Source organism: Oryctolagus cuniculus, chromosome 18, assembly GCF_051225735.1.
Source record: "Oryctolagus cuniculus isolate XC-2025 breed Fujian yellow rabbit chromosome 18, ASM5122573v1, whole genome shotgun sequence".
NCBI lineage: Eukaryota > Metazoa > Chordata > Mammalia > Lagomorpha > Leporidae > Oryctolagus > Oryctolagus cuniculus.
Genome location: NC_142884.1, coordinates 73,240,089 through 73,266,406, shown reverse-complemented (window position 1 = coordinate 73,266,406; position 26,318 = coordinate 73,240,089). Strand labels below are relative to the sequence as shown.

The 26,318-nt window shown below is 44.4% G+C and overlaps 3 protein-coding genes across 16 annotated transcripts in view; 2 read left to right on the top strand and 1 right to left on the bottom strand.

Annotated features, from left to right (window-relative positions):
• Positions 1–844: 844 nt before the first annotated feature.
• On the bottom strand, positions 845–25,757 carry CENPN (centromere protein N). 11 transcript variants are annotated; one of them, XM_089318827.1, is made up of 12 exons: positions 25,454–25,569; positions 23,860–23,919; positions 23,563–23,743; positions 16,500–16,545; positions 12,860–12,919; positions 12,487–12,563; positions 9,831–10,007; positions 8,260–8,361; positions 5,707–5,770; positions 4,222–4,334; positions 1,820–1,946; positions 845–1,580 (listed from the first exon to the last, which is right to left on the bottom strand). In XM_089318827.1, exons 3-12 carry the CDS (start codon positions 23,731–23,733, stop codon positions 1,498–1,500), a joined length of 1,020 nt encoding a protein of 339 aa, XP_089174953.1. In that variant the 5' UTR covers positions 23,734–23,743; positions 23,860–23,919; positions 25,454–25,569; the 3' UTR covers positions 845–1,497. The 11 variants fall into 11 exon arrangements, 10 of the variants coding, with proteins under 10 accessions (XP_089174953.1, XP_089174954.1, XP_069918892.1 ...); XM_089318828.1 differs by lacking the exon at positions 25,454–25,569 and adding an exon at positions 24,247–24,657 and having other exon boundaries at positions 23,860–24,135; XM_070062791.2 differs by lacking the exon at positions 25,454–25,569 and adding an exon at positions 24,247–24,657 and having other exon boundaries at positions 23,860–24,132.
• A 55-nt stretch (positions 25,758–25,812) lies between these two features.
• Positions 25,813–26,318, top strand: part of CMC2 (C-X9-C motif containing 2) — a 40,942-nt gene continuing 40,436 nt past the window's right edge. For 2 of the 4 annotated variants that reach the window (XM_089318822.1, XM_017342383.4), the window contains exon 1: positions 25,825–25,965. The gene's annotated coding sequence lies outside the window, so the exon portion shown is untranslated. Of the gene's footprint in view, positions 25,966–26,318 lie in introns of all 4 variants that reach the window. The other 2 variants (XM_008257651.5, XM_070062789.2) reach the window with 2 other exon arrangements.
• The window catches only part of CDYL2 (chromodomain Y like 2), a 426,814-nt gene continuing 426,325 nt past the window's right edge, over positions 25,830–26,318 (top strand). Inside the window, exon 1 of the mRNA XM_089318824.1 lies at positions 25,830–25,965. The gene's annotated coding sequence lies outside the window, so the exon portion shown is untranslated. The remainder of the gene's footprint in view (positions 25,966–26,318) is intronic.

Below are 26,318 nucleotides of genomic sequence, written 5' to 3'. Positions count from 1 at the left end.
TTGTAAATTATACATCTAAAAACATACGATGTTTCACCTACGATCACCTACAACTTGTAGACACTAATGATGGCATTATAAAACATTGTTTTGCCCTCTTTTTTCAGACTGTACTTAGATATTCTGTATGTTAAAGCTCTTTTTGATTTTCATCAAAAGTAACTGATGTACAGTTTTTAAATATCTTTTAATTCACAAATTGTTTTCTCTGCTTTGGCCACGAAAAATGCCATGTAACATTTTTTCATCTTCTATCAACTAGAGAGGCACTTGTACATTTTTAAAATTTATTTTATTTTGTTAGAGGCAGAAATAGACAGCTTCCATCTGCTGGTTCACTTTCCAAATGCCAACAGTTGGAGACAGAAGTCAGGAGCCAGAAGCTCAATCCAGGTTGTCCACACGGGAGTGAAGGAACTTAAGCCATCACTGCTGTTTCTCCGTGTCTGCCTTAGCAAGAAGCTGGAGTCAGCTGCCAAATACTGAATCCAGGCATTTCATATGGAACGCAACTGTCTAATCTGACAACTGCTAGGCCAAATGCCCGCGCTCCTGGTACATTCTTACCAGTAATCCTATTCCTAGCTTCATTTGGTTCTTTTATTTCTTTTTTTGATTTCCCATCAGTGCAAATTACTTCTTCACTTTTTACTGTTTTAATTGTAACCTATCTTTTTTAAAAGATTTATTTGTTTATTTGAGAGGCAGAGAGAGAATCCATTTTTTTATAACCCCAAATCCTCTCTGGCGTAGCAGAGGGAACCAACTTTTAAATGTCATGATAAAAGGATATGCTATTTAGTGATGATCAACAAAGGATTTTCACCAACAGAAACAGATATAATAAGTTTTTAATATCTTTATTCACAAATGAGTATAATAATGGTCAGTTTGAACGTTACACATAATAAAATTATGAAAAGTTATATTTACAACAAAACAATGATTTTATATAACTCAATTATCAGATAAACAGCCTCTTGCAATAACAACTTCATGGGCCCAACTCTCCCCTCTGAACAGACTATGATTCTCCCAGAAGTTTAGTCAGGTGTAGTTTCTTGGTGTTTATTTATGTGATTCAAGGCCCATAAGAAAATCTGGACACTGGTATTTGAAACCAGACATGCCCAGGATAGAGAAGAGGCCGGAGTGGGAGAAAGGACACTGGACACTGCCAGCAGGCTCCACCACCGTGCCTCCTGCCTGACTCAGAGCATGCTGGTACTCGGGGTCAGGTCTGGAGCCATCGATATCCTGTGGAATCTCAAATGCCCACAGCTGCTATCCCTCACAGAACATGGCGGTGAGGAAACAGTCCCAACAATTATGTGAAGGTTTCTAAACTTTTAATATCAATAATTAATTTATAAAACACAAATTCATAGAAAGAAGCTGTACAAATTCATGGAAAGAAGCTCTCCAAATAGCCATTAACAAATACGTAGGTACTATGTGCAGTCAGGGAGCTGCTGCACTTACAAAACCACATGGATCTTATTTGTCTCTAATTTTAAAATAATTCATTCCCCTGCTGGGTATGCAAGTGAGCAGTGGAGAGAGTGGTGCATCTGCAATTCCTGAAATTTAAAAAAAAAAAAAAGAAAGAAAAAAATTAAAACAATCACAGGGCAAAGGATTGGAGTTAAGATTAGAGGGTGGATCATGGTTTTGCCTCCCATGAAAGAGCAGAAGCAGAATGTGCAAAAAGTGCATGAATATGCAAAAAAGGGCACAATGGGGTGGCATGCTGGAGTGACAGGAAAGCTCAGAGGCAGTTGCTGATTTTTCTAGTTTGTAAAATAAGCTGACCACTCACCGGCTGGTGCTAAGGATTTCAAAGCTTCCAAAAGATGTGGGCTGGAGAACTTTATCAGGCACCTCAGTGGTTCTTCCCTGTCAGCCAGGATGCCCCCATTTAAGTCACTTTTGAACTTCGTTTCGAGCTGTCAACAAAAATATTGACAAATTACTATTAAATATATCAGACTGGTGAAGGATGGTGAAGTCAGATTCTGCATTTCATTGTCATTCTTGTTTCATCAGTTATCCCACCTCCATTTCCAACCGCCCACCCCCACTGGGTTGTTTTAAAGCAAATCCAAGACACACAGCATTCTTTCTGTACACATTTCAGTTTGTACCTAGTGTGGGGAGCAACTGGGAGCAACTCGGACTAGACTAAGTTACTGGAATTTTTTTTTTTTTTTTTTTGACAGGCAGAGTGGACAGTGAGAGAGAGAGACAGAGAGAAAGGTCTTCCTTTTGCCGTTGGTTCACCCTCCAATGGCCGCCGCGGCCGGCGCGCTGCGGCCGGCGCACCACACCGATCCGATGGCAGGAGCCAGGAGCCAGGTGCTTTTCCTGGTCTCCCATGGGGTGCAGGGCCCAAGCACCTGGGCCATCCTCCACTGCACTCCCTAGCCACAGCAGAGGGCTGGCCTGGAAGAGGGGCAACCGGGACAGAATCCGGCGCCCCGACCGGGACTAGAACCTGGTGTGCCGGCGCCGCTAGGCGGAGGATTAGCCTATTGAGCCACGGCGCCGGCCAGTTACTGGAATTAAGACTTATTCTATGCATCTGCTCTCCCACAATATGGCGCTGGGAGAGGAGAAAACAGCTTCTACGCAGCTGCCTCTTGCCAACTTGAGTGATGACCTCCAGGAGCTGATCCTGCTCCTGATTGGAGGAGAGCAGCGTACTAGGCGTGTGGGCAGCCGAGTTGGGATTGGTGGAAGAGGACTATAAAGGAGGAGAGAGACAACATGCACCAGGAACATCTATCTGAAGGAACACCTGAGCAGCCCCCGAGAGAGCCGGCCGGCAGTGTGCCGCTCCCCCACGGAAGTGGGGAATGTGGCAGGGGGAACCGCCCTTCCACGGAGGTGGAAGGGACGGTAGCCAACCCGGGAAGAACCAGCAGCAAACCCGGGGAGGGCCGAGCAGGCAAAAGAACAGCGCAGGGTCCTGTGTCGTTCCTCCACGAAGAGGGGGAGCGACACCTAGGAGACTCAAAAGGACTCTCTTCAAAACTGAACCCCGGTAGCATGACCATACATTAGGAAAAACTGGTGTTTCTTTTGGATGTTCACTGTAATACTTTTGCAAGTTTTCTCCAAGTTTGACCTTCTTCAAAATAGAAAAGGTAGGGAAAAATTAGTACCAGCATGAATAAATGTGTACTTTAGCTTACACAATGGGGCCACTCTAAGATGTGTGGAAAGGGAAGTTTTGTGAATCAAATCTCCTGCAGCCTAGGTCAGCATCTGTCTAGCTTTGGTGTGCACCACTAGAGGGCTTGTGAAAACAGATCAGGGTACCAGGGCAGCCAAGAATCAGCGTTTCTTACCCATTTCCAAGCGCAGCTGATATTGCTAGTCCAAGGACCACGCTTTAAGAACCACTGTTCTGGATTATGAGCTGTTTAAAAGGACTGAGTTAAAACCTGCCATTAAGGGACTGCAGCTTTAGTGGTGTCACTCAACTTCTCCCACTACAAAGGAATCAAACCAAACAGGCTTGGGTCTAAGAAAGCAGATCAGTGCTGTAGCTTCAGGAAGACCAGCCAACATGAATTTTATTGGAGGGTTAGGAGGCAAGAGCAGGTTACAAGTGTGAGCATGGACTCGGATTAGGCTGATCATGGCACAAACTTCAAGTTCTTCTGTGAGTAACAATGGCTTGCATTATATACCTGAAGCCTGTTATCTGGACTTCCTGGAGGCTAGTGGCACACTTCAAAAACCAGCTAAGGTTGGAGTATTGTTGGGACTACTGGTTTTTTTCTATATGATGTCAACCAGATTACATGATGACTTTTTTACTAAACAAGGGTTTATGAGCACCTACTATGTGCAAACTACTGTTCTAGGTATAGATGAGCTAGAGAGGTAGAATGTACAACAGATCACACCCAATTATATACAACTGAGTTGATATGTGAGATGAAATGAAAAGGCAAACTCAAAATTTCAACAGGTCTTCTTTGCCAACAGGGGAACTTATCAATATAATAAAGAGATCTATTTAACTCACAAATCGATTATGAAATTGAAGTGATTGGGTAGGCGTTTGTGGTGTAGTGGTGAGCATAGCTGCCTTCCAAAACTGAAGTGATAAATGAAAAGAGAATAGTCTCTTAGACCTGTTTTCCACTTAAGGTTTTTGTTCCTATCATAAAACAACAATAACTTGTAGGTGAAATTTAGTCAACATCCTACCTTATACTGTGCAAATTCTAGTCGTGGTTGAGGGTAGTCTCCAAAAGTTTCTTGAGTTATTCTCTGTACTTTGTCTTTTTCTACTGCATTTTCATGAATGATCCTTGAATCTGCTACAGGTGGAAGATTTCACATGAAGCAGCCATTGGGAATATATTTCATCCTTAAAGTATCCTCTTTTTATTTCTAACTTTTCACAATTTTTGTTTAATTAAAAAATAACATCTAATGTTTCTTCTTTTGATTGCAGTGATTTCTTATTATAGAAAAGTTATAAAGAACAGGCTGATACAGAGAAAATAGAAGGGAACCATAATTCTACCAGCCAGCAATAAGCATTGTTAACATTTTAATGTGTTTCCATCTGGTTCTTACTACAGTGAATAATGATGCATACATATGCTTTTCTGTATTTTTTAAACTGGAATTACAAAATATACAACTTTGTATCCTGCCTTTTTAACATGAAATTAACAGCTGTTCTTATGCCATTTGAAAGTTATAAAAATGTTTGGCTTGTAACAGCTGTGCCATTTCCTTTTATTGCCAAATCTCCGTTAAGAGACAGCGAAGTTTTCATTTTTTATAAATTTATATTACACCCTACCTCTTTTCTGATCCATTATAGTAGTCTAATAGTCTATTATTTTGGGTTTTCCAGGGAGAACATCAAGTCACCTTTGAGTAGTAACGTGGTTATAATTCTGATGATTCTAGAGAGTAATTGATTCAATGCATTAAGAGACTGCCCAGATTTTAAATCTGGCTATGCCACTTTCTAGCTGTTTTACTTTGTGTAGAGTTGCCAAACCTCTCTGAAACTCACTTTTCTGCTGAACAGTGCTAATTCATGGAACTGCTGTGAAGATTATGGAAATAATACATAAAAACCAATTAGTGGGCTGGCGCTGTGGTGCAGTGGGTTAACACCCTGGCCTACAGTGCTGGCATCCCATATGGGCGCTGGTTCGAGACCTGGCTGCTCCACGTCCCATCCAGCTCTCTGCTATGGCCTGGGATAGCAGTGGAAGGTGGCCCAAGTCCCTGGGCCCCTGCACCTGCATGGGAGATCCGGAGGAAGCTCCTGGCTTCAGATTGGCACAGCTCCGTCACTGCAGCCAATTGGGGAGTGAACCATTGGATGGAAGACCTCTCTCTCTCCCTCTCTTTCCTCTCTCTGTGTAACTCTTTCAATTAAATAAATAAATCTTTAAAAAAAAAAAACAATTATTGTGATGCTCGGCACTAAAAAAACGCTCAACATCTATTAGCTAGCTTTGTTGTTGTTATTACATGCTATTCTAGAAAATTCTAAAGTAGACTTATAGTTGCCTAACTTCCCCCTTCATCAGATATTTAATTTTTTTTTCTGAAAGCAGTCAATAGTTTTGAATCAGAATTTTACTGTGTATGCATTCTACTGAGTGACAGAACTCTAAAAGTGATGCACTTCCCAACTTCAGTTTTGTTTTGAGACACACATACTGTTTATGTCCAGCCCAACGCTCCTTTCCTGTAGAGGTGCTGTAGGGTTGTGGATTTCAAAGTTCTAGGGAAAAAAAAAAAAAAAAACAAACAACTGAATGTTTTACTAATTTTAACACCTTGAAATGCAGATACTAATTGATTTTAGTACATTAAAGTATATGCCATATCTTTCTTTTTTCCAACAAAAGGATATTTAGGGTCACATCCTGGCTGAAATGAGCCTTTCCCAAGAACACAAGGTTGACAAGGGAATGTCCCATATTTGAACAACTCTGACCTTAGTTATAAAGACAGTTCTGCAGCTCCCTCCTGATGGCCTGGGAAAGCAGCGGAAGATGGCACAAGTACTTGCCCAGTACTTGGTCTCCTGCCACCCACATGGGAGACCCGGAAGAAGGTCCTCATTCCTGGCTTTGGCCTAGCCCAGCCCCAGCCGTTGTGGTCATTTCAAGAGTGAACCAGTGGATGGAAGATCTTTCTTTCTGTAACTCTGCCTTTCAAATAAAATGAATCCTTTTCTTTTTAAAAATGAAGGCAGATCTGTAAGAAGTACAGGTAGTGAGCACAAAACCTAGAGTGATCAAAGGCAATTTCTGCAATGTGGTGTCTCAGCTTTACAGCTCCAGCTCAGAACCTAAAATTCTCACCAAGATTCCTTGTGGAAAAGTTCTCTGACTCTAAATGGGAGTCTCTCAAACCTCTTCTGTGCCCTGCTAGAGCCACTGGTTTTTATAATTAGCTGCTTGACAATGGACACAACCCTTATATTGTAGCAGAACGGTTTCTATTTGGTGAGAAGGTGTGGGGAGGAGAAAACCATTCTCAAACTATTTTTTTAATATTTATTTATTTTATTTGAAAGTCAGAGTCACACAGAGAGAGAAGGGGAGAGGCAGAGAGAGAGAGGTCTTCCATCCGCTGGCCCAATCCCCAATTGGCTGCAACGGCTGTAGCTGCGCCGATCCGAAGCCAGGAGCCAGGAGCCAGGAGCTAGGAGCTTCCCCCAGGTCTCCCATGTGGGTGCAGGGGCCCAAGGACTTGGGCCATCTTGTACTGCTTTCCCAGGCCATAGCAGAGAGCTGGATCAGAAGTGGAGCAGCCAGGACCCAAACTGGTGCCCATATGGGCTGCCAGCACTTCAGGCCAGGGCGTTAACCCGCTATGCCACAGTGCCGGCCCCTCTAACTTCTTCTTCTTCTTCTTCTTTTTTTTTTTTTTGACAGGCAGAGTGGACAGTGAGAGAGAGACAGAGAGAAAGGTCTTCCTTTGCCGTTGGTTCACCCTCCAATGGCCGCCGTGGCCAGCATGCTACGGCCGGCGCACTGCACTGATCCAATGGCAGGAGCCAGGTACTTCTCCTGGTCTCCCATGGGGTGCAGGGCCCAAGCACTCGGGCCATCTTCCACTGCACTTCCTGGCCACAGCAGAGAGCTGGCCTGGAAGAGGGGCAACCGGGCAGAATCCGGCGCCCCGACCGGGACTAGAACCCGGTGTGCTGGTGCTGCAAGGCGGAGGATTAGCCTAGTGAGCCGTGGCGCCGGCTCTAACTTCTTAATGTTAGATTTTTTTCTTTAGAGTAACTTGTAGAGAGGTACCACTTCCTTCCACTTACAACAAACAAAAAACTTAAGTATAACATCTCTGAGGACTCAAAGATATACACAGAGCAAGAACAGACATTCGTCACGCATCGGAAAAAGACCCTGAGCCTATTAAAGATAGATTCATTTTATCATTAACGGGAACAAAAAATTAAGTATTACAAATAAATTGTGGGACTTATTAGACCAATGCTTTCTCCTTTTAATTCCAATCTCTATATCAACTGCTTGACTAATGGGACAAAAAATGAACCATACTTCTGTCTTATATATATATATATATAAATATATATATATATATTATTTGACAGGTAGAGTTATAGACAGTGAGAGAGAGAGACAGAGAGAAAGGTCTTCCTTCCATTGGTTCACCCCCCACAAATGGCCGCTACAGCCGGTGCTGCACCGATCCAAAGCCAGGAGCCAGGTGCTTCTTCCTGGTCTCCCATGCGGGTGCAGGGCCCAAGCACTCGGGCCATCTTCCACTGCCCTCCTGGGGCACAGCAGAGAGCTGGACTGGAAAAGGAGCAACCAGGACTAGAGCCCAGCACCCATATGGGATGCCAGTGCCACAGGCGGAGGATTAACCAAGTGAGCCATGGCACTGGCCCCTGTCTTATATGTATTTAAGTTCAAAGGATGATATCAAGTTAATCTAAACAGCAAACAAATCCCAACTAGAACTTCTGATTTAGAAACTTGGATCTATATAACCCAGACTCCAAAGACCCATGAGCAGTATAAAGCTGTTTTATAAAATTATAAAAAGATGACGGTGAGAAATTATTTTGTTTCCTTTCATGTTAACTAATGGAAGCTTTCTCCAATTCAGTAACATCTAAATTCATCTCCTCTTGTTGGGATGGACTTTCCTACCTGCTTGTCCAGCGCCTTCTAACTCCTGTGCAGAAGAGAAACCGAAGGCTCATCTTCACAGTCGCAGGCTTACCTGATTATACTGCTTGAAAACAATAGCCTTCAGAGAGTCTAGGTATCTGCTTCTCAGGTCCATCTTCACAATCTGATGGTGTTTGCTAGCGACTGTCAGGGCCTTCAAGTAAAAGTATGTGAGACTATTAGGATTACTGTCCCTGAGTTTCTAACAGTTGTCAAAATAAAATGTAGGAGCTGCAACTGGTGAGTAGCTCCCACTTAAGAGTGCAAGGAAATCCAAAAAATTTAATTTCCTGGTGTGTTAATTTAAAAATTAAAATACCCATTACTGTCATCAAGTCTCATAAATAGTCTTTTGTTTGTACCATTTTTAGAAAAGGGATTCTGTTTAAAGTTAGGAGTATAACAAAATCAAGCTCAGACTAGAAATAAACAATACTCAAGTTAGCATTGTAGAATACCAGTCACCTAATACTACAATGATACTGCCACACAACAATGAAAATATGGATGCTTCAGGGCAACAGAGAAAATAGTATGAATTAAATGCAATTTATAAAAGCTGCCTGTCATTTGGAAAACAAGTTAGAAGACTGGAACAGAACAGCAGAACAAGGTATTTACTTGGAACTAAAGGGAAGAGGTGCGCTTGCCTTAGGATATCCAACCGAAGTGAACATTAGCCTCTGATGTAAGGTTTAACCACCTGTGACAGTGTGCCTGGATGAATGACCACTACGCACCACAGAGCAAGTGACCCCAAATGTACAGAAGTGTTAAAGGCAAAGAGAAAAGAGCAGTCTTCTGCCATTTCAGAAAAACAACTTAAATGACAAGCAGGTACACCCAGTGGGACGCTGGCTTGCTTAGTCCACCACTCAGGAGTGCAAGATGCTTCACCCAGTTCTACCAGACACGGGTGGGCACAGCCAGGGTACATCTGCTCACCTACAACCATCTGAAGTGGTATCAACTGCAGGTGCCACTGTAGCTGTGAATGCTACGAGGGGAAGCAACAGTCACCAGGCCACTTGAGGGCTGGCTTATTTTGGGGAAAGATGCTAGGAAGCCTGTAACACCCAAGGCAGAACCATAAGCAGAAGAGAAGCTGTATCTTAGGTTAAAGCAGTCTTCTTGTATACAGTACACAGGGAAAACAGTTACAAATAAAAATAACGGTCATTATAGGAAAATACACAATCATAAACAACGTTATATGGAACCACATGGAGACGTTCTGTTAAGTTAAAGCAAATTATAGAAACATACGCACCAACCCAGTTTTTGTAATCAAACAACTCCTGAAAGCAAATGGCAATTTTTTGGGTGGATGGGATAGGGACAAAGATATGAAGTTTTAAAGACTAACTTTTTATTCTTAGAGACTTATGTATTCACTGCACTTTTCACATTAAGCACTTATTACTCCTAGATTAAAAGACAATAAAACATAGCTCCAAGCTAGTATCTTAGACCACACTCCCACTTGTGGGTAAGACCACTCTGCTCTTTTTCTTTCAGATGAGAATTAAATTGGTCTCTACATCAAATGCTTATTGAGTAAACTACAAACACTTTTAAGACAAGGATAATAAAATATTACAACCGATAATAATTGTTCCATACCTGACCCAGCAGGGGGATATTGCTCTTGAGCCTGGAGGAAGAAGTGAAGGCATAGGGAGTGTGGGAGTAGTACACCACGTAAGTAGGCTTGTACTGGTTTGGCTTAGTGTACTGCGTTCCCCAGGCGATTCGGATCCAGACTGCATTCTCCTCGGCATCTCTGAAGCTGACTGTCACCTTATTGAAAAGAAGATTTGAGCTTTCTCACAAAAATCTCATTGTGCCACCAGCTGCAGCTGCTTTTACAGGCAAACGATGTCACTAGAATCTCCCGGGCAGACTGCGATCCAGTAGTCTTTTCTCCTGCTTTTCATGACAGGGTTTTGGGACTCTTTGGGAAAATAACTGATTTTTAGAGAGAAAAGTACACGCCGTGCACAGTCTTTTATAAAGAAATATTTTTTGAAAAATAAATTTACTTATTTATTTGAAAGGCAGAGTGACAGAAAAAGATCTTCCTTCCACTGGCTCACTCCCTAAATGCCTGCAACAGCTGGGGCTGGGCCAGGCTGAAGTCAGGAGCCTGGAACTCCATCCAGGTCTCCATGTAGGTGGCCAAGAACTCAGGTACTCCGGCCATCCTCTGTTGCCTTCTCAGACACATCAGCAGAGAGATGGATCAGAACTGGAGCTCACTACAAACATCCCAAGTGACAGTCCAACCCACTGGGCCACAATGCCCACCCCTGTCCTGAAGGAATTATTATTTAAAAAAAACTTTATTAATTTGAAAGGCAGAGTAATAGAGAGAGGAAAGCCACAGACACACAAGGAGAGATCTCCTATCTGCTGGTTCACTCCCCTAATGGCCACCATGGCTGGGGCTGGGCCAGACCAAAGCCAGGAGTCAGGAACTCCATTCCAGTCTCCCACGTGGACCATCAACTGGACCATCGACTGCTGCCTTCCAAGGAGCATAAATAGGGAGTTGGATTAGAAGCAGAGCAGATGGGACTTGAACACGCACTCCAATAAAGGATGCTGGCACTGTAAGCACTGGCTTAACCCGCTGCACCACAACACAGGTGTCAGGAAATTTTTTTAAAAAGCTACAATCAAGTTATGAAATCAACACTTTCAGTAATTTCTCGGGCTTGTCCGGAAAACCATGTTTCCCTACATGTAAAGTTTATGAAGGAAAGCAGCCTTACCTAATATCTTTTCATTTTTAAAATACATTTATTTATTTGAAAGGCAGAGTTAAAGAGGCAGAGAGAGAGAGAGGTCTTCCTTCTACTGGAGAAAGAGAAAGAGAGAAAGAAAGAGAGAGAGAGAGAGAGAGAGAGAGAGAGATCTTCCTTCTACTGGTTCACTCCCCAGATGGCCACAACAGCCAGAGCTGGGCTAATCTGGAACCAGGAGGCTGGAGCTTCTTCCAGGTCTCCCACGTAGGTATAGGGGCCCAAGGACTTGGGCCATCTTCTACTGCTTCCCCAGGCCATACCAGAGCTGTATTGGAAGTAGAACAGCCAGGACTCAAACTGGTGCCCATGTGAGATACCAGCCCTGCAGGCGGTGGCTTTCTCCACTACACTACAGCATCGGCCCCTAGTGTCTGTTTTCTAATGAAGCCTTCCTAGCAAGCAGCATAGACCTAGCATGAACCATAAAGCTTCAATAACGGGCTCACAAATGTACTAATCCTAACCCTTCTGTGCACTTAGCTCAAAGCTAAAGGAATGTTATTTGGTGAGAATCTAGGAAGTTATACTTGGCTTTCAGTTCAAGGACAATATATAGGCCTTAGTTTTTGTTTTTGTTTTTTTATTTTTTATTTTAATTTTTCCCCCCAAGAAACCTTTTATTTAAGGAATACAAACTTCAAGCATTTCATAATACAGCCTTTCTACATCTGCAAATGTTTGACAGCTAGAGTGTCATTTAGCAGCCTGCACCCAGATTGTCAGCTCACCTTCCATGGAGCTTCCTCTTGGAGCTCTAACGATGGAAAGGAGGAACTTGAGACAGGTGCACTTGGCTTGCCGACATCTCTTTAGTTCCTCCCTCACAGAGCTCATTCTAGGAAAAGCAGGTTGGTGGCTCTACCTACTATCCAGCTACTTTTCCAAATGCCCTGGGTGCTACAGACAAGGAATCCTCCCAGGGGAGGGTGCAGAGGTGCAGAGCTGTCTTTCTCGAGGGAGCAGCACAGAGCTTGGCCCACATGAGGTGCCAAAGAGCTTGAATGGAAGGAGGCCTTCTTCTGGAGAGCTTCTACAAACACAAAAGCACCCGGAAGATCAAGGCTGCTCAAGAGCTGCGCTGATCGTCACCAGCACCACCAGCTGCACAGGACCATCTCACTTCAGCTCACTGAAGTTCAACAGGATTAGCGATGCCGCTGCTCCACCACACCAGCCACATCCACAGTGCTCAGCAGCTGCACGTGGACAGCAGCTGGCCTTCCAGACAAGGCTGACCCAGACACTCCTGTCACTGCACAGAGTGCTCCTGGGTGCTGCCGCTCCTAGGAAAGAAGCCTCTCGGGCCCTGAAAGGACAGGGAAGTTTCTAAAATGTTCAGAGTTTGCCTTTGACATGGAGAAGAATGGTATGGAATATTACTGATTGAAATTGTTACAGAAAAAAAACAAAACCAAGCGTAGCAGATTTTAAGTGCCAAGACGTCATTAAATTTGGATGAATTTTGTTCTTACATTTCTTAGTGCTCTCTGAAGAATTTTCTTAAATGAACTTTTGAACTGTTCTATATCAAACAGGTCGAGGTCTTCACCTGTCAGGATGAGAAGAAAAATTACGTAAACTATGTCTTCAATAAACACATTTGCCAGGAACCCTGGAGCCAGGTATTTTGTGTAAACCTGCAGCAATAACGACAGACTCATTTAAACGCTACAAGGACCTCTGAAATTTTCCATAGATGAATCAGAAATAACCATTTTCTTTGAAAGACAATTGACTGAAGAACATACTGCTATTTATTTTTAAAAACCCAAAATAGCAAATATGAATACTGAATTAAAATGGAAACATCCAATTAAAATATCCACCTAAAATGGAAAATATTACCTGGTCCTTTACTCATCTGATAAACATCCCAGATTTTCTGGTGCCGATGAACTTGAGTACCTGAGAGAGGGAGGAAGGGCTTACTCCTTAGTATCATGTCATTGAACTTTGAAGTAATGTGCTCATAAATATGTATTTCTAATAATGTAAACTCGCGAAAATAACAGTATTTGCATTAATTAGGTTATACAGATTTCTATTCAGAATATAAACCTGATATGTATTAAATTTACTCAAATAAAATTCTGATCAGTCCATTCACCCACCCTGCATAATATATAGTTCCATTTTAACATCTGTTCTTAATTTCTTTAAGATTTATTTATTTACCTGAGAGGCAGAGTTATAGAGAGTGGGACAGAGAGAAAGGTCTTCCATCCACTGGTTCACTCCCCAAATGGCCACAACGGTTGGAACTGAATGATCTGAAGCCAGGAGCTAAGAGCTTCTTCTGGGTCTCCCACACAGGTCCAGGGGCCCAGGGACTGCTTTCCCTGGCCATCGCAGGAAGTGGGATCAGAACTGGACCAGCTGGGACTCGAAATGGCGCCCATATGGGATGCTGGCAGATGCTTAACCTACTACACCACAGCGCTGGCTGCCATCTGTTCTTATTTTAGCTAGAGCACTGGTTCTGTTTCCACACAAGCCTACCCTACAGACTGGTGCGCTCCCCTGGCCTGACAGGGAGTGATGAGCTCCCAGTGACTGGTGTTCACACAGGCTGTTCCTGTGCCTGCAGCCTCTTCTCCCAGCCCCTTACACCCTGCCCCTTTCCCCGCTGTCTACTCAGTGGCCCACCCTGACCACTCTCCCCAGACGGCCCTGTCTTAGCTCCCTTCAGAGTACTCATCGCATCTGCCTACTTAGGTGTTCATTTTTTTTTTTTACCATTTAATTTTTAAAAATGTTTTATTTATTTTTTTAACTTTTATTTAATGAATATAAATTTCCAAAGTAAGCTTATGGATTACAATGGCTTCCCCCCATAACTTCCCTCCCACCCGCAACCCTCCCCTTTCCCTCTCCCTATCCCCTTCCATTCACATCAAGATTCATTTTCAATTCTCTTTATATACAGAAGATCAGTTTAGCATATATTAAGTATATTAAGTAGATTTCAACAGTTTGTACCCACATAGAAACAAAGTGAAAAATACTGTTTGAGTACTCGTTATAGCATTAAATCACAATGTACAGCACATTAAGGACAGAGATCCTACATGAGGAGTAAGTGCACAGTGACTCCTGTTGTTGACTTAACAATTTGACACTCATGTTTATGGCTTCAGTAATCACCCTAGGCTCTTGTCATGAGTTGCCAAGGCTATGGAAGCCTTTTGAGTTCACTGACTCTGATCATATTTAGACAAGGTCGTAGTTAAAGTAGAAGTTCTTTCCTCCCTTCAGAGAAAGGTACCTCCTTTTTTGAAGACCTGTTCTTTCCACTGGGATCTCACTCGCGGAGATCTTTCATTTAGGTGTTTGTTTGTTTGTTTGTTTTTTGCCAGAGTGTCTTGGCTTTCCATGCCTGAAATACTCTCATGGGCTTTTCAGCCAGATCCACGTGCCTTAAGGGCTGATTCTGAACACTTAGGTGTTCATTTAACTAGATTCTCACGGGAACCAAGGACCTGTTCACTGCTGTAGTCCCGGGTCTGAGCACTGCCTGGCATAAAGGTAGCACTCTGTATGTGGTATCTGCTGAAGGAAGGAATGAATACATGTACGCCACAGAGTAACAAAGTCCACAATATTCTGGAATAGAAACAGACCTTGAAGTTAGCAAGTTCAGGGCTGGTGGCATAGTACAGCAGATTAAGAGTCCTGGCTACCCCTCCCAATCCAGCTCCCTGCTAATGAACTTGGGAAAGTAGCAGGAGATGGTCCAAGTACTTGGGCCCCTGTCACCCATGTGCGAGACCTGGACTGAGTTCCAGGTTGCCGGTTTTAGCCTGGCATGGCTCCAGCCATTGCAGCCATCCGGGAAGTGAACCGTGGATGGAAGATCTGTCTCTCCCTCTTTGTAACTCCACCTTTCATTTATATTAAAAAAAAAAAAAATTAGAACCTTACTCCATCATCCTTCTAGCTTAAAATTGATCCTGTATTGACCTTTGGATCTCAGACCAGGTTTTCTATATCTCACAAAGAAGCACTTCAAGTTGGCCTCAAGTTGTCACACAGTTGGCACTTCTGGCTTTTCTTGTGCCTCCTGAGGTTCAGCACTTTTCCTTCTTTGGTGCTCAGGTGTCTAGCACCCTCGCCCCTCCACTTACGGCAACAGGCCTGACAATTCTTCATTGATTATCTGGTTTTGCCTAAAGTATGTGTAAGCAGGCACCGCATGATGCCCACTCAAGAGACAGCCTCCAGAGGTTTTGTTTTGTTTTCCCTCTGGTATTTACTCTTTTGGCTAATTGGTTTCTGCGACAAAAACAGAAATTAAATTTTTTATTGTTAATGATGACGCTCCTGGCTTCGGCCTAGCCCAGTGATGGCTGCTGTGGCCATCTAGGGAGTGAATCAGGAGGTGGAAGATCTCTTTCTCTGGCTCTCCATTTCCCTCTGTAACTTTCATAATATAAATAATAAATAAATAAATAAATAAATCTTTAACAAGAAGTTCATGAGGGACCAGCATTGTGGCACAGCAGGTTAAGCTGCTGCCTGCAACAATGACATCCCATATGAGCACCAGTTTTGAGTCCTAGCTGCTCCATTTCCAATCCTGCTTCCTGCTAATGTACCTGGGAAAGCAGCAGAAGATGGCCAAGTACTTGGGCCCTGCCAAGTTACAAGCTCCCGGCTTTGGCCCAGCCCTGGCTTTTGTGGTCATTTGGAGTGAACAAGCCAATGGAAGAACTTTCTCTGTCTCTGTAACTCTGCCTTTCAATTAAATAAATAAATCTTAATAAAATAAAAAAAAGTTTATGAAGTAATTGACAATGATTTACATATAAATAAAGACATTTGCTACCTTATATAGGACATGTCCTAGACTAGTCCAGGATATTTTTTTTTGACAGGCAGAGTGGACAGTGAGAGAGAGAGAAAGGTCTTCCTTCCGTTGGGTCACCCCCCTAAATGGCTGCCACAGCTGGCACACTGCGCCAATCCGAAGGCAGGAGCCAGGTGCTTCCTCCTGGTCTCCCATGGGGTGCAGGGCCCAAGCACTTGGGCCATCCTCCACTGCCTTCCCGGGACACAGCAGAGAGCTGGCCTGGAAGAGGAGCAACCAGGACTAGAACCTGGTGCCCATATGGGATGCCGGCACCGCAGGCGGAGGATTAACCTAGTGCGCCATGGCACTGGCCCAAGGACATGTCCTGGACTAGTCCATGATCTTTGTGACAAGCATGCTTCCCTGAAGTGTCCCCGTTACAGCAGGGGCTCTCCTCTCCCTCCAGTTCCAAGTACACTCACCCCAGCTGTCATGCGTGTTAAGCTCATACTATTATTATATCAATTTTCTTAGGGGAAGTTAAAGGCTTAGAAAGAAGATGCAACTTGGCAAAGGATGCAAGACTGGTAAACGACAGATGCCAGGTCTTCAAACCCTAAAATCCAAGCCTCACAGACAAAAAAACCTCTGAGGAAAGGGATTAGCTAAGTGTGAATAAAAATCACCAAAACTTACAAACGATGTCTAGAAGGGCCGCATCGCTGAGACTGGCACACTTCTCCTGAAAGAGAGGATAAACTATTTAGCATACGCGGTATACCACATGTACTGTCCCACTTAAGGCACGTTTTAGGCAAGGTCAGAGCGGACTATTAAATGCTCCGAGTGCTTCCTGACAAACTCTCTCAATCTACATTCTTGTAGCCAACAGACCTGCTGCTTCATGTCTCGGTCTAGGCACTCACAACCATTCTCTCATAATTTATTCATTTATCACTTTTTACTTTGCTTTTCAAAAATCGATCTTAGTGGGGGTAGTTAACATACATTAAACTGCAGACATTTCACATGGACAATTTGCTAGGTGTTGACTCAGGAATACACCCTCCATTCTTCTCTGCACCCCTCCATTCTTCTCGTGTCTCTTTATTATCCTCCCTTCCACCCTTCTTGGTTCCCATCTCATCGCATCCCCATCCCTGGTCCCAAGGCAACTGCTGATTTGCTTTTTGTCAGTACAGATCTGTTTGCATGCTTCATAGTTTTACATGACTGTTAATATAAGCCTACATTCTTTCACTGGGAAGGGGTCTGGCTTCTACCACTGAGCTTAATTATTTTGATATCAATCCCCCTTTTCCCACCTGTGAATTGTTACTTCTTTTTACTGCTGGGTAATATTCCACTGCATGGCTACTTCACAATTTGTTTGTCCTTCTACCCACTGATGGACATTTTGCTTATTTCCAGTTTGGGCTGGTATGAATAATGCGGCATTACCATCAGTGTCTGTGTCTTTGTGTGGATATGTTTTAATTGCTCTTGGCCGAATCTATGGTAAGCATACATTTTAACTGTTTAAGAAAGTGCCAGACTGATTTCCAAAGTGGCTGTCCAATTTTACCTTCCCACCAAAACAATATGAGAGTTCCAGTTTTTCCACATCTTGGCTACCACTAGGTATGGTCAGTCTAATAAGTGCATTAAATAAGTGTATTAGGATCTCTTATTATGGTTTTAATTTGCATTTTTCTTTTTCTGTTTTTAAAGATGTATTTATTTGAAAGGCAGAGTTACAGAGATGCGAAAGGCAGAGAGAGAGAGAGAGAGAGCGCCAAGCATGCGCTTCCATCCACTCCCCATATGACTTCAATGGTTAGGGTTGGGCCAGGCTGAAGCCAGTAGACTAGAACTGCATCTGAGCCTTTCACATGGGTGGCAGGGACCCAAGCCATTCCCTGCTGCTTTCCCAAGGTATATTAGCAGGGAGCTGTATAAGAAGCAAACCAGCTGGGACTTGAACTGGCAATCATACGGGATGCCGGTGTTGCAAGTGGTGGCTTAACCCACAGCACCACAACGTGGACCCCTTCATTTTTTTAACGCCTAAGGATTTTGAGCATTTTTTCACACTCTTATTTGTCATCATAAATCTTTTTTTGTGGGGAATGTGCATTCTATCACATCTTTTTTGCCTATTTAAAAAACTGGATTATTTTCTTATTATTAACTCCTAAGAATTAAAAAAAAAAAAAAACCACAGATACACACACACACACACACACACACTTATATATATACCAGGTACAAATTCTTTATCAGATAATTATTTGAAAATAGGTTCTACCAATCTGGCTCTTCTTTTCATTTTCTTAACAGTATCTTTCAAATAAAAGTACTAATTTTGCTAATGTACAATTTGTTAATCATTTTTTCTTCTATGAATGCTTTTAGCATTCAGCCTAAGAAACTTTTGCCTAGTTCAAGACCACAAAGATGTTCTTCTGTTTCTTTCTACACGTTTTATAGTTTTAGGTATTTTGTTTGGATTTTGAATCTACTTTAATTTTTTCCTTCCCTATAGTACAGAGGATGGTTTGAAATTCATTTTTTGGTAGTATATTTGGGCATCCAATTATTGCATCATCACTTGTTGAAAAGATTATCTTTTCTTCACAGAACTGCCCTTGGTAGCTTTGTCAAAAATCAGTTAACCACATATATGTGAGTCTCTATCTACCCTGTAATCTATTGCTTCATTCTATCTGATGCCAACACCCCCCTGTGTTGGTGACTCTTAACTGTGTAAGTCACCTTGAATACAGGAAGTCTGAGTTGTCTTTCATGTTTCCCAAAAGTCTTTTTAGCTATGCTGGGTCTTTTGCATTTGCACATATGAATTTGAAAATCAGCTTCTGAGGTTCTATAAAACAATCTGCTATAGTCTGAGTGGAGGTCGCACTGCAGTCACAGGTCAACCCGGGAAAGACTGCCATCCTAACAACGTCAGGCCTTCTGAACTTCCAGCGTGTGGACCTCTCTATTTAGATCTTGAATTCCTCTCAGCAGTGTTCTGTGGGTTCAGTTTATAGGTCCTACACATTTTTTGTTAGATGGATCTGTATGTATTTCACACTTTCTAATGCAATCATAAGTGACACACACACACACACACACACACACACATACGCATACAATTCCAATTTCTAACTGTTGTTGGCATAGAGATATTCAGTACTTTTATATACCGATATGGTATCTTACAATTTCGCTAAACTTATTAAGCCTAGCACCTTTTTTGGGAGAGTATAAATTCCATTAGACTTTTTGCCAGGCTTCTTTGGCCTGACTGCGCTGGCGAGAACTCCCAGTACAACCCCTACTAGGTGAGAGTGGACATCCTGGCTGCCCTCCCTTATGATCTTAAGAGATGGCATTCAATGCTGCATAGCAGGTATGATGCTAGTTCTAGGCTTTTTGTAAATAACTTCAATCATTTTGAGAGAGTTCCCTTCTATTCCTAGTTTTATACATTTTCTTTTATTTTTAAAGATCTATTTATTTATTTGAAAGGCAGAGTTACAGAAAGAGGGAGAGACAGAGAAAGAGATCTTCTATTCACTGGTTCACTCCCCAAATGGCTGCAAAGGCTGGGGTTGGGCATGGCCAAAGTCAGCTAGGTCAGGACAAAGCTTGGAGCCTGGAACTCCATCTGGGTCTCCCAACTAGGTACAAGAGCCTATAAGGATTTGGAATAAGGACTTGGGTCATCTTCTGCTGCTTTCCCATATGCATTACTAGGGAGCTGGATTGGAAGTGGGACAGTTGGAACTTGAATCTGGCATCGCAAGTGGCAGCTTAACCTGCTGTGCTACAACATGGGCTGCTGATAAATTTTCGTAAGGAATGGATGCTGGATTTCATCAAATTCTTTACTTGTAAGTGACGATCATATGTATTTTAAATTTGTTAATAGGATGATTTAAAATAATCAACTTTCAAATGTTAAGCCAATCTCACATTTCTAAGATGAACTGCAGTTGGTAATAATGTATTACTTTTTGAACATATTGGATTTAATTTGGCAGAATTTTGCTGAGAATAATTACATCAATGTTCCTAAGAAATATTGACCAGTAGTTTTCTTTAATGTCTACCTTGGTCTTGGTGTCAGGGGGAATACTGGTCCTGCAGAATGAGTTTAGAAGTATTGCTACTTCTAAACTGCTAGGACTTTTTAAAGCAGGGCTTTTAACCTTGGCAGGCAGTACTGACACTCGGGTCAAATAATTCTCCGATCTGGAGGGTTACCCTACGACATTAACATCCCTAGAACAAAATGCCTCTGTGTATCAGTTTTGCTGCAAACATAGTGCTTGGCTTAAAGATTAAAAAAAAAAAAAAAAAAAAAAAAGGCATCCCTAGCTTCTACCCAATAGCAGCTAGGGGCTGGCACTGTGATGTAGCAGGTAAAGCCACCACCTGCAGTGCCAGCATCCCATATGGACACCAGTTCGAGTCCTGGCTGCTCCACTTCCGATCCAGCTCTCTGCCACGGTCTGGGAAAGTAGCGGAAGATGGCCCAAGTCTTTGGCCCCTGCACCCACATGGGAGGAAGCTCCTGGCTCCTGGCTTCAGATTGGCGCAGCTTTGGCCATTATGGCCATCTGGGGAGTAAACCAGTGGATGGAAGACCTCTCTCTGTCTCTCTCTGCCTCTGCCTCACTGTAACTCTGTCTTTCAAATAAATGAATAAATCTTAAAAAAAATTCCCTTCTCTTCACTTTTCTACAAGATGGGTTAGAATAGAGTTGTTAGATTTTTTTACTTTCTTTGATTCTGTTTTCCAGCATCCTAAATTTTGTTGGTTATCTCTTAAATGCTATGGTCTCTTTCTCTCTGGCCTTAGATTTATGCTTCCAAAATACCCCCTTATTGTTAGGGTATTGGGTTTTGGCACAATGTAGCAAAAGATGCCTATTTAATCTGCCGTATTTTATAGGAAAATGTTGAACCATGGTTACAAATATAATGTAAAAAATTCAGATATCCCTATGTTCATCAAAAAAATAATCATTAAAAGAGTGATAAGGCAAACATACACTGGGAGAAAGAATTTATTTATCTGACAAAGGACTTATTCAGACCACATGAAGAACTATAACTCAGCAAGAAAAAAGATACTCCAACAGAAAAATGGACAAATGATTAAACAAATCAAAACAAAAAAGCAAATCCAGGGGCCGGGGCTGTGGTGTGGCAGGTAAGGCTACATCCTGCAGTGCTGGCATCCCATATGGGTGCCGCTTTGAGTCCTGGTTGCTCCACTTCTACTGTAGCTCCCTGCTATTGCCCGGGAAAGCAGAAGATAGCCCAAACACTTGGACTCCTGTGCCCACATGGGAGACCTGGAAGAAGCTCCTGGCTCCTGGCTTTGGATAAGCTCAGCTCTGGTCATTGCGGCCATTTAGAGAGTGAACCAGTGGATAGAAGATCTCTCTCTCACTCTCTTTCTCTCTGCCTCTCGAATAAATAAATAAATCTTAAAAAAAAGAGCATATCCAAATGACTAATAAACATAGTTCTTCACTTCATTTGGCATCAGGTAAATGCAAATCAAAACTACAGTAAAAATCTCTACAAACCTGGCAGAAGGCCACAATGAGAACACAAAGTACCAACTATGACAAGGATGTGGTTCTAAATTTTCACAGACTGCTGATGAGAGTGCAATTTTGTGCAACTCCTTGTGAAAATGGCTCGGTGTTTTGTACCAAAGCCTGATATACTCACACTCATGACCCAATGACTGCACTCAAACTGCTGGTGAGTATAAAGTGGAGAACTCTTTGTGTAATATACCAAAGCAAGATACATGCATGTCCTAGAAAGTAGTAATTTCACTCTTAGGTTTATATAAAACAAAAATGAGTATATATGTTCACTAAAACATAAGCCACATGATGTTCATATTATAATAGCCAAACACTTGAAACTACCAAAGTGCCCATCAAAGGTAGGGTGGATAAATGAATTACATATTTATACAATGGGATTAACAACCTCAATGAACAACCTACTACAAGCAACAATGTGGCTGAATATCAGCTCCATCTGCCTAAGTGAAAGAAGCAAGACATAAAAGAATATACAGTATGCTTCAACTTATACAAAGTAGAAAAGCAAAACTAATCTATGCTGCTAGAAGGCAGCGTAGTCGGTGTCCCTGGGAGTGAGGATCGTGCTTCTGGAACACGGGTGTGTTCAGTTGGGAGAATACACAAATCTAGACGTTCAGCTTTCTGTAAGGATTTTGTATGTATATAAAAATGGTATTTTTCACATGGAGCATGTGCAGCAGCATGTAGAGTGGGATTCTTCCCCACCATCATGTTCTCAGGCCAACCACGACTAACAACCTGGTTCTTTTTTTTTTTTTTTTTTGACAGGCAGAGTGGACAGTGAGAGAGAGAGAGACAGAGAGAAAGGTCTTCCTTTGCCGTTGGTTCACCCTCCAATGGCCACTGCGGCCGGCGCACTGCGGCTGGCGCACCGCGCTGATCCGATGGCAGGAGCCAGGTGCTTCTCCTGGTCTCCCATGGGGTGCAGGGCCCAAGCGCTTGAGCCATCCTCCACTGCACTCCCGGGCCACAGCAGAGAGCTGGCCTGGAAGAGGGGCAACCGGGACAGAATCCTGCGCCCCGACCGGGACTAGAACCTGGTGTGCCGGCGCCGCAAGGCGGAGGATTAGCCTAGTGAGCCGTGGCGCCGGCCTAACAACCTGGTTCTAATCCTTCTGGATTTCTACCCCAGCAGGGCTTTTAACCTTGGCAGGTAGTACTGACACTCGGGGTCAAATAATTCTCCGATCTGGAGGGTTACCCTACGACATTAACATCCCTACAAAGAAATGCCTCTGTGTATCAGTTTTGCTGCAAACATAGTGCTTTGCTTGAAGATTAAAAAAAAAAAATGGCATCCCTAGCCTCTACCCAATAGCAGCCCATAATACTCCAATCCTCTAGTTTTGACCAAATGCTATATGTCCTTCAGGCGACAAAATCACCCTGCAGGAAACTCACTGCTTTACATGTAAATACTGACACATATGCATGTGATACAGGTTCTGTCACCGTTGCATACAAAGACCCACTTTGTCCTTTTTAACTGCTGAAGAGTATTTTGTTATTGGAGAGATCATTGTTTATCCAGTGGCCTGCATATGGTTGCTTCCATTTTTTGTTTTTAAAACAATGCTAGTTCATATCTTTATATAAGTACTTATGTAAATATTTATAATGTATAATATGACTTATATATACCTCCTTTAAAAATATTTTTACTATAAATTATCAGAAGTGGAACTGCTAGTTCAAAAAATATACCAATATGAAAGTGAATGAGGAAACAGTATACCAAATATGGGAATTTTTGGTACCAGCAACTTTTCTGAGTCCAAAATAATTTTACAATAAAAAAGTAAATAAATACACACATGCAAAAAGTGTACTTTTCCCCTCACAACTTTGTCAACATGTATCAGTGTTACTATCTTTTATTTTTGACAATAGGTTAAAAAAATTGCAAAAAATACTGCTCTTTATTTTAACTTGTTTTGACCCTTTCTCTCCTCCCATAATATTCACTTTTTTTCCTCATTGACTTGTAACCATTCTTTGTAAGCTGAGTACCTAGCCCTCATCACTCAGTTCGGCAGCTGCCTTAAATCCCTTTTGGACTAAGAAAAGGGAGAAAGACAAAGCCAAAGGGCTAGCATGTTGTTCAAGGTTCACCATACCTCACACAGCAGAACCACACTTTGAGCAAGAGAGTCCTTTCTCTGCCGCAAGTTTAACGTCTGCAGTTGACTTTCAGACAAAAAATTCCAGGCTTCGAGGACTGTCATCATTTCAGACATGGGGATTTTCAAGATGGTCCTCCTGATAAACTCAGCAATAGTTTCATCCATCCCTGTGGCACTTTGACAAAACAAAACAGCACAACACGGAATTGACAAAATGCAAAAGTTTAATGCAACTATTAATTTTTCAAAATCCTATTTTCAGCTTTAAAGGCCAAACGTGGAAATGTTTACCTTTTTTCCCTCCACTGTGCAAACAGTGCGTTGGCATAAGGATTTAATTTTCTCCTTAAGCTGTTTATTAAGGCATGTGTTAGAATTGTTTTACTTATTTATTTTTAAAATCAGTGCTATTTCTTTCTTGGCTATGTAAATCATCCATGTATTCACTGATTCATGCAACTCCTTACAAAGCACCCATGCATGCTAGGCAATTTTCTAGGCACTTGGGATAGTTCGATCTTTAACGCAAAAGACAAAAATCCCTGACAGGATGGAGCACTCGTTCTACTAGGAAAAGACAGACAACAGGAACATCACAAAATATGTTAAAAGTGATTAGTGCTGGACAGGAAATGGCACAGACAGGCCGATGCGGAGGGGCAGAGAATCAGGCGTCACCGCAGGGCATCTGAGATAATCCGGGGAGCAAGTCCCCTGGTGGGCACAGTCCACTAGGGCCTCCAAGGACGACGGGACAGGAAGCGGCCTGGGTCAGGGAGGGGTACCTCGGTGGGGGAAGACTGACAGGAAGGGGAGCAGCAGACACGGAGAGAGGCGACAGCAGAGCACTGCTTTTACTCTCAGAGGTGACGCTGACTCCTCGCGCTTCGGTTTCCACCACGATTCTCCGGTCTCCTGCGCTCAGGCAGGGGCGGAGCAGGCCTGGGCAGAGCTGAGACACGACGGGCAGGCGTCGCGGCACAGCAGGTGCAGCAGCCCGCCTGGGACACCCACAGCCCACGGCAGCCCGAGCGCAGTCCCTCCTGCTGAGGTGCCTGGGGGCGCCTGGGCCCCTGCTGAGGTGCCTGGGGGCGCCTGGGCCCCTGCCACCCACGTGGGGGCCGACGCAGCCCGGATCCGGGCTTCCGCTCTGCCCAACCCGCTTGTGGCCATGTGGGGGAGCGAACCAGTGACGGGAGACCCCTGTCTCCCCTTGCCTTGCAAGTAAGTCAATCTCAGGGAGACGAGGAGCCAAGGCGGAGGGAGTGGTACACTGCTGAGAGAAGGCCCACGGGACTTCCTGATGGATGAAACGTGGGGTGTAAGAGAGGAACCAAAGACGACATCAAGGTTTTCTGGCTGCGCCTGTCAGCCGCGATGGGAGAGCCAGAAGAAACCCCGAAAACCCCGAATTCCATTCTGGATCTGTAAGCCTCAAGTGCACACGCTGAACACACGGCGGGATCCGCGAGTCCTGAGGCAAAGCAGGCGCTCTAGACAGGTTTTGTTGAATGAACTCATGACCAAAAAGAAAAAGAAAACCGTTTCAAGTAACGTCCCTGCAGACGCTGCTGAAGAGGCTGCACGGACGCCGCCGCTCAGCGCCCTGAAGACGCAGCCGTCCATCACGTGACCGCGCGGCACCGCTCCCGCGCAGACGGGTCCCTGACGTAAGGCCACGCCCCCGGCCGGCGGAGATGACGTCACGACCAGGCGTCCCCGGCCCCAGCCCCTCAGCCTCAGTCCCCCTCCCCCGAGCCGGGAACCGAGCGCCGATCCTACGACTTGAGACCCGCGGGAGTCGCGAGACAGTCGCCCTACAGGCTTCCTCCGGGCTCTCACCGCCCTCCGGGCCCCGATCCCTGGCCGCCAGGGGCTCCCTTACCGGCCCACATCTCCAGCCGTCTCTCTCCGCCGCGGGTGTTCCCGCCCGAGGTGCCTTCAAAGCTTCCAATTGCAGTGCGCGCCGCTTCCAAGCCCCGCCCCCGGAGCGTGCACTTTGCATTGTGTTCCGAGTACGGGGGAGTGCGTGTGACGGCGAAACGCCGAGTCCCAGCGCTACTAGTTTTCATACAGGAGACCGTTTGAGTAAACGTGTGCTCGGTTGGTCGCCGAGACTACTTTGTTGGTTCATTTTGCTATTAAGGCGGTGCGTGTCTCACGGGCTCTGCTCGCTCTCCCCTCGAGCGCTCGAAAGTGGGCTGGTCTGGGCGGGGCGGCGCATGCGCCCCAGGGGCGGCGGGCGGGGCGGCGTGAGGGCGGTCGGCTGTGGAGGGCTCCGGAGCCACAGTTGTCTCCGGGAGCCTGCGCGCTTTGGGCTCCCGGCCGGTCAGCCTTTGGGTCGGGGTTTTCGTCCGTGACTCCCGTTTCAGCTCTGCGGGTGCGGCCGCGAGTCGGGTGAGTCTCAGGGGTCCGGGGCGTTCTGGGGAGCTGAGTCTTCCTGGGCTCCCCGCAGGCCGCGGGGCACCCTCGTCCCCCTGCTGCACTTGTCCGCGGCGCCATGTCCTGACAGGACTGCTGCTGGCCCCAGCAGCCGAGCCGGCGCGCTGGGCAGGACTGGGGGGCGGCTGGGGGGGCTGGGGTGTGTCCTGAGGCCTCTCGGTGGGGCCAAGCAATTGACCGGCAGCGGGCTCCGGGCGTCCCGCGCTGCCTGTGCCCGGGGGCGGGCTCTGCCTCGCCTGGGCTTTGGCTTCCTCGCGGTTGCGACGGAGAAGTGAAGCCCGGACCAGTGTGGGCATGGCGAGCGCGCT

Coding starts and splice junctions, on each gene's coding strand:
- CENPN (XM_008257653.5), bottom strand. CDS start 23,733: ATGGATGAAACTATTGCTGAGTTTATCAGGAGGACCATCTTGAAAATC. Junction 8,362..9,830: donor ATATCCCCCTGCTGGGTCAG/GTATGGAACAAT, acceptor TTTTACTTGAAG/GCCCTGACAGTCGCTAGCAA. Junction 4,335..5,706: donor CGTTGGGCTGGACATAAACA/GTATGTGTGTCT, acceptor TTCCACCTGTAG/CAGATTCAAGGATCATTCAT.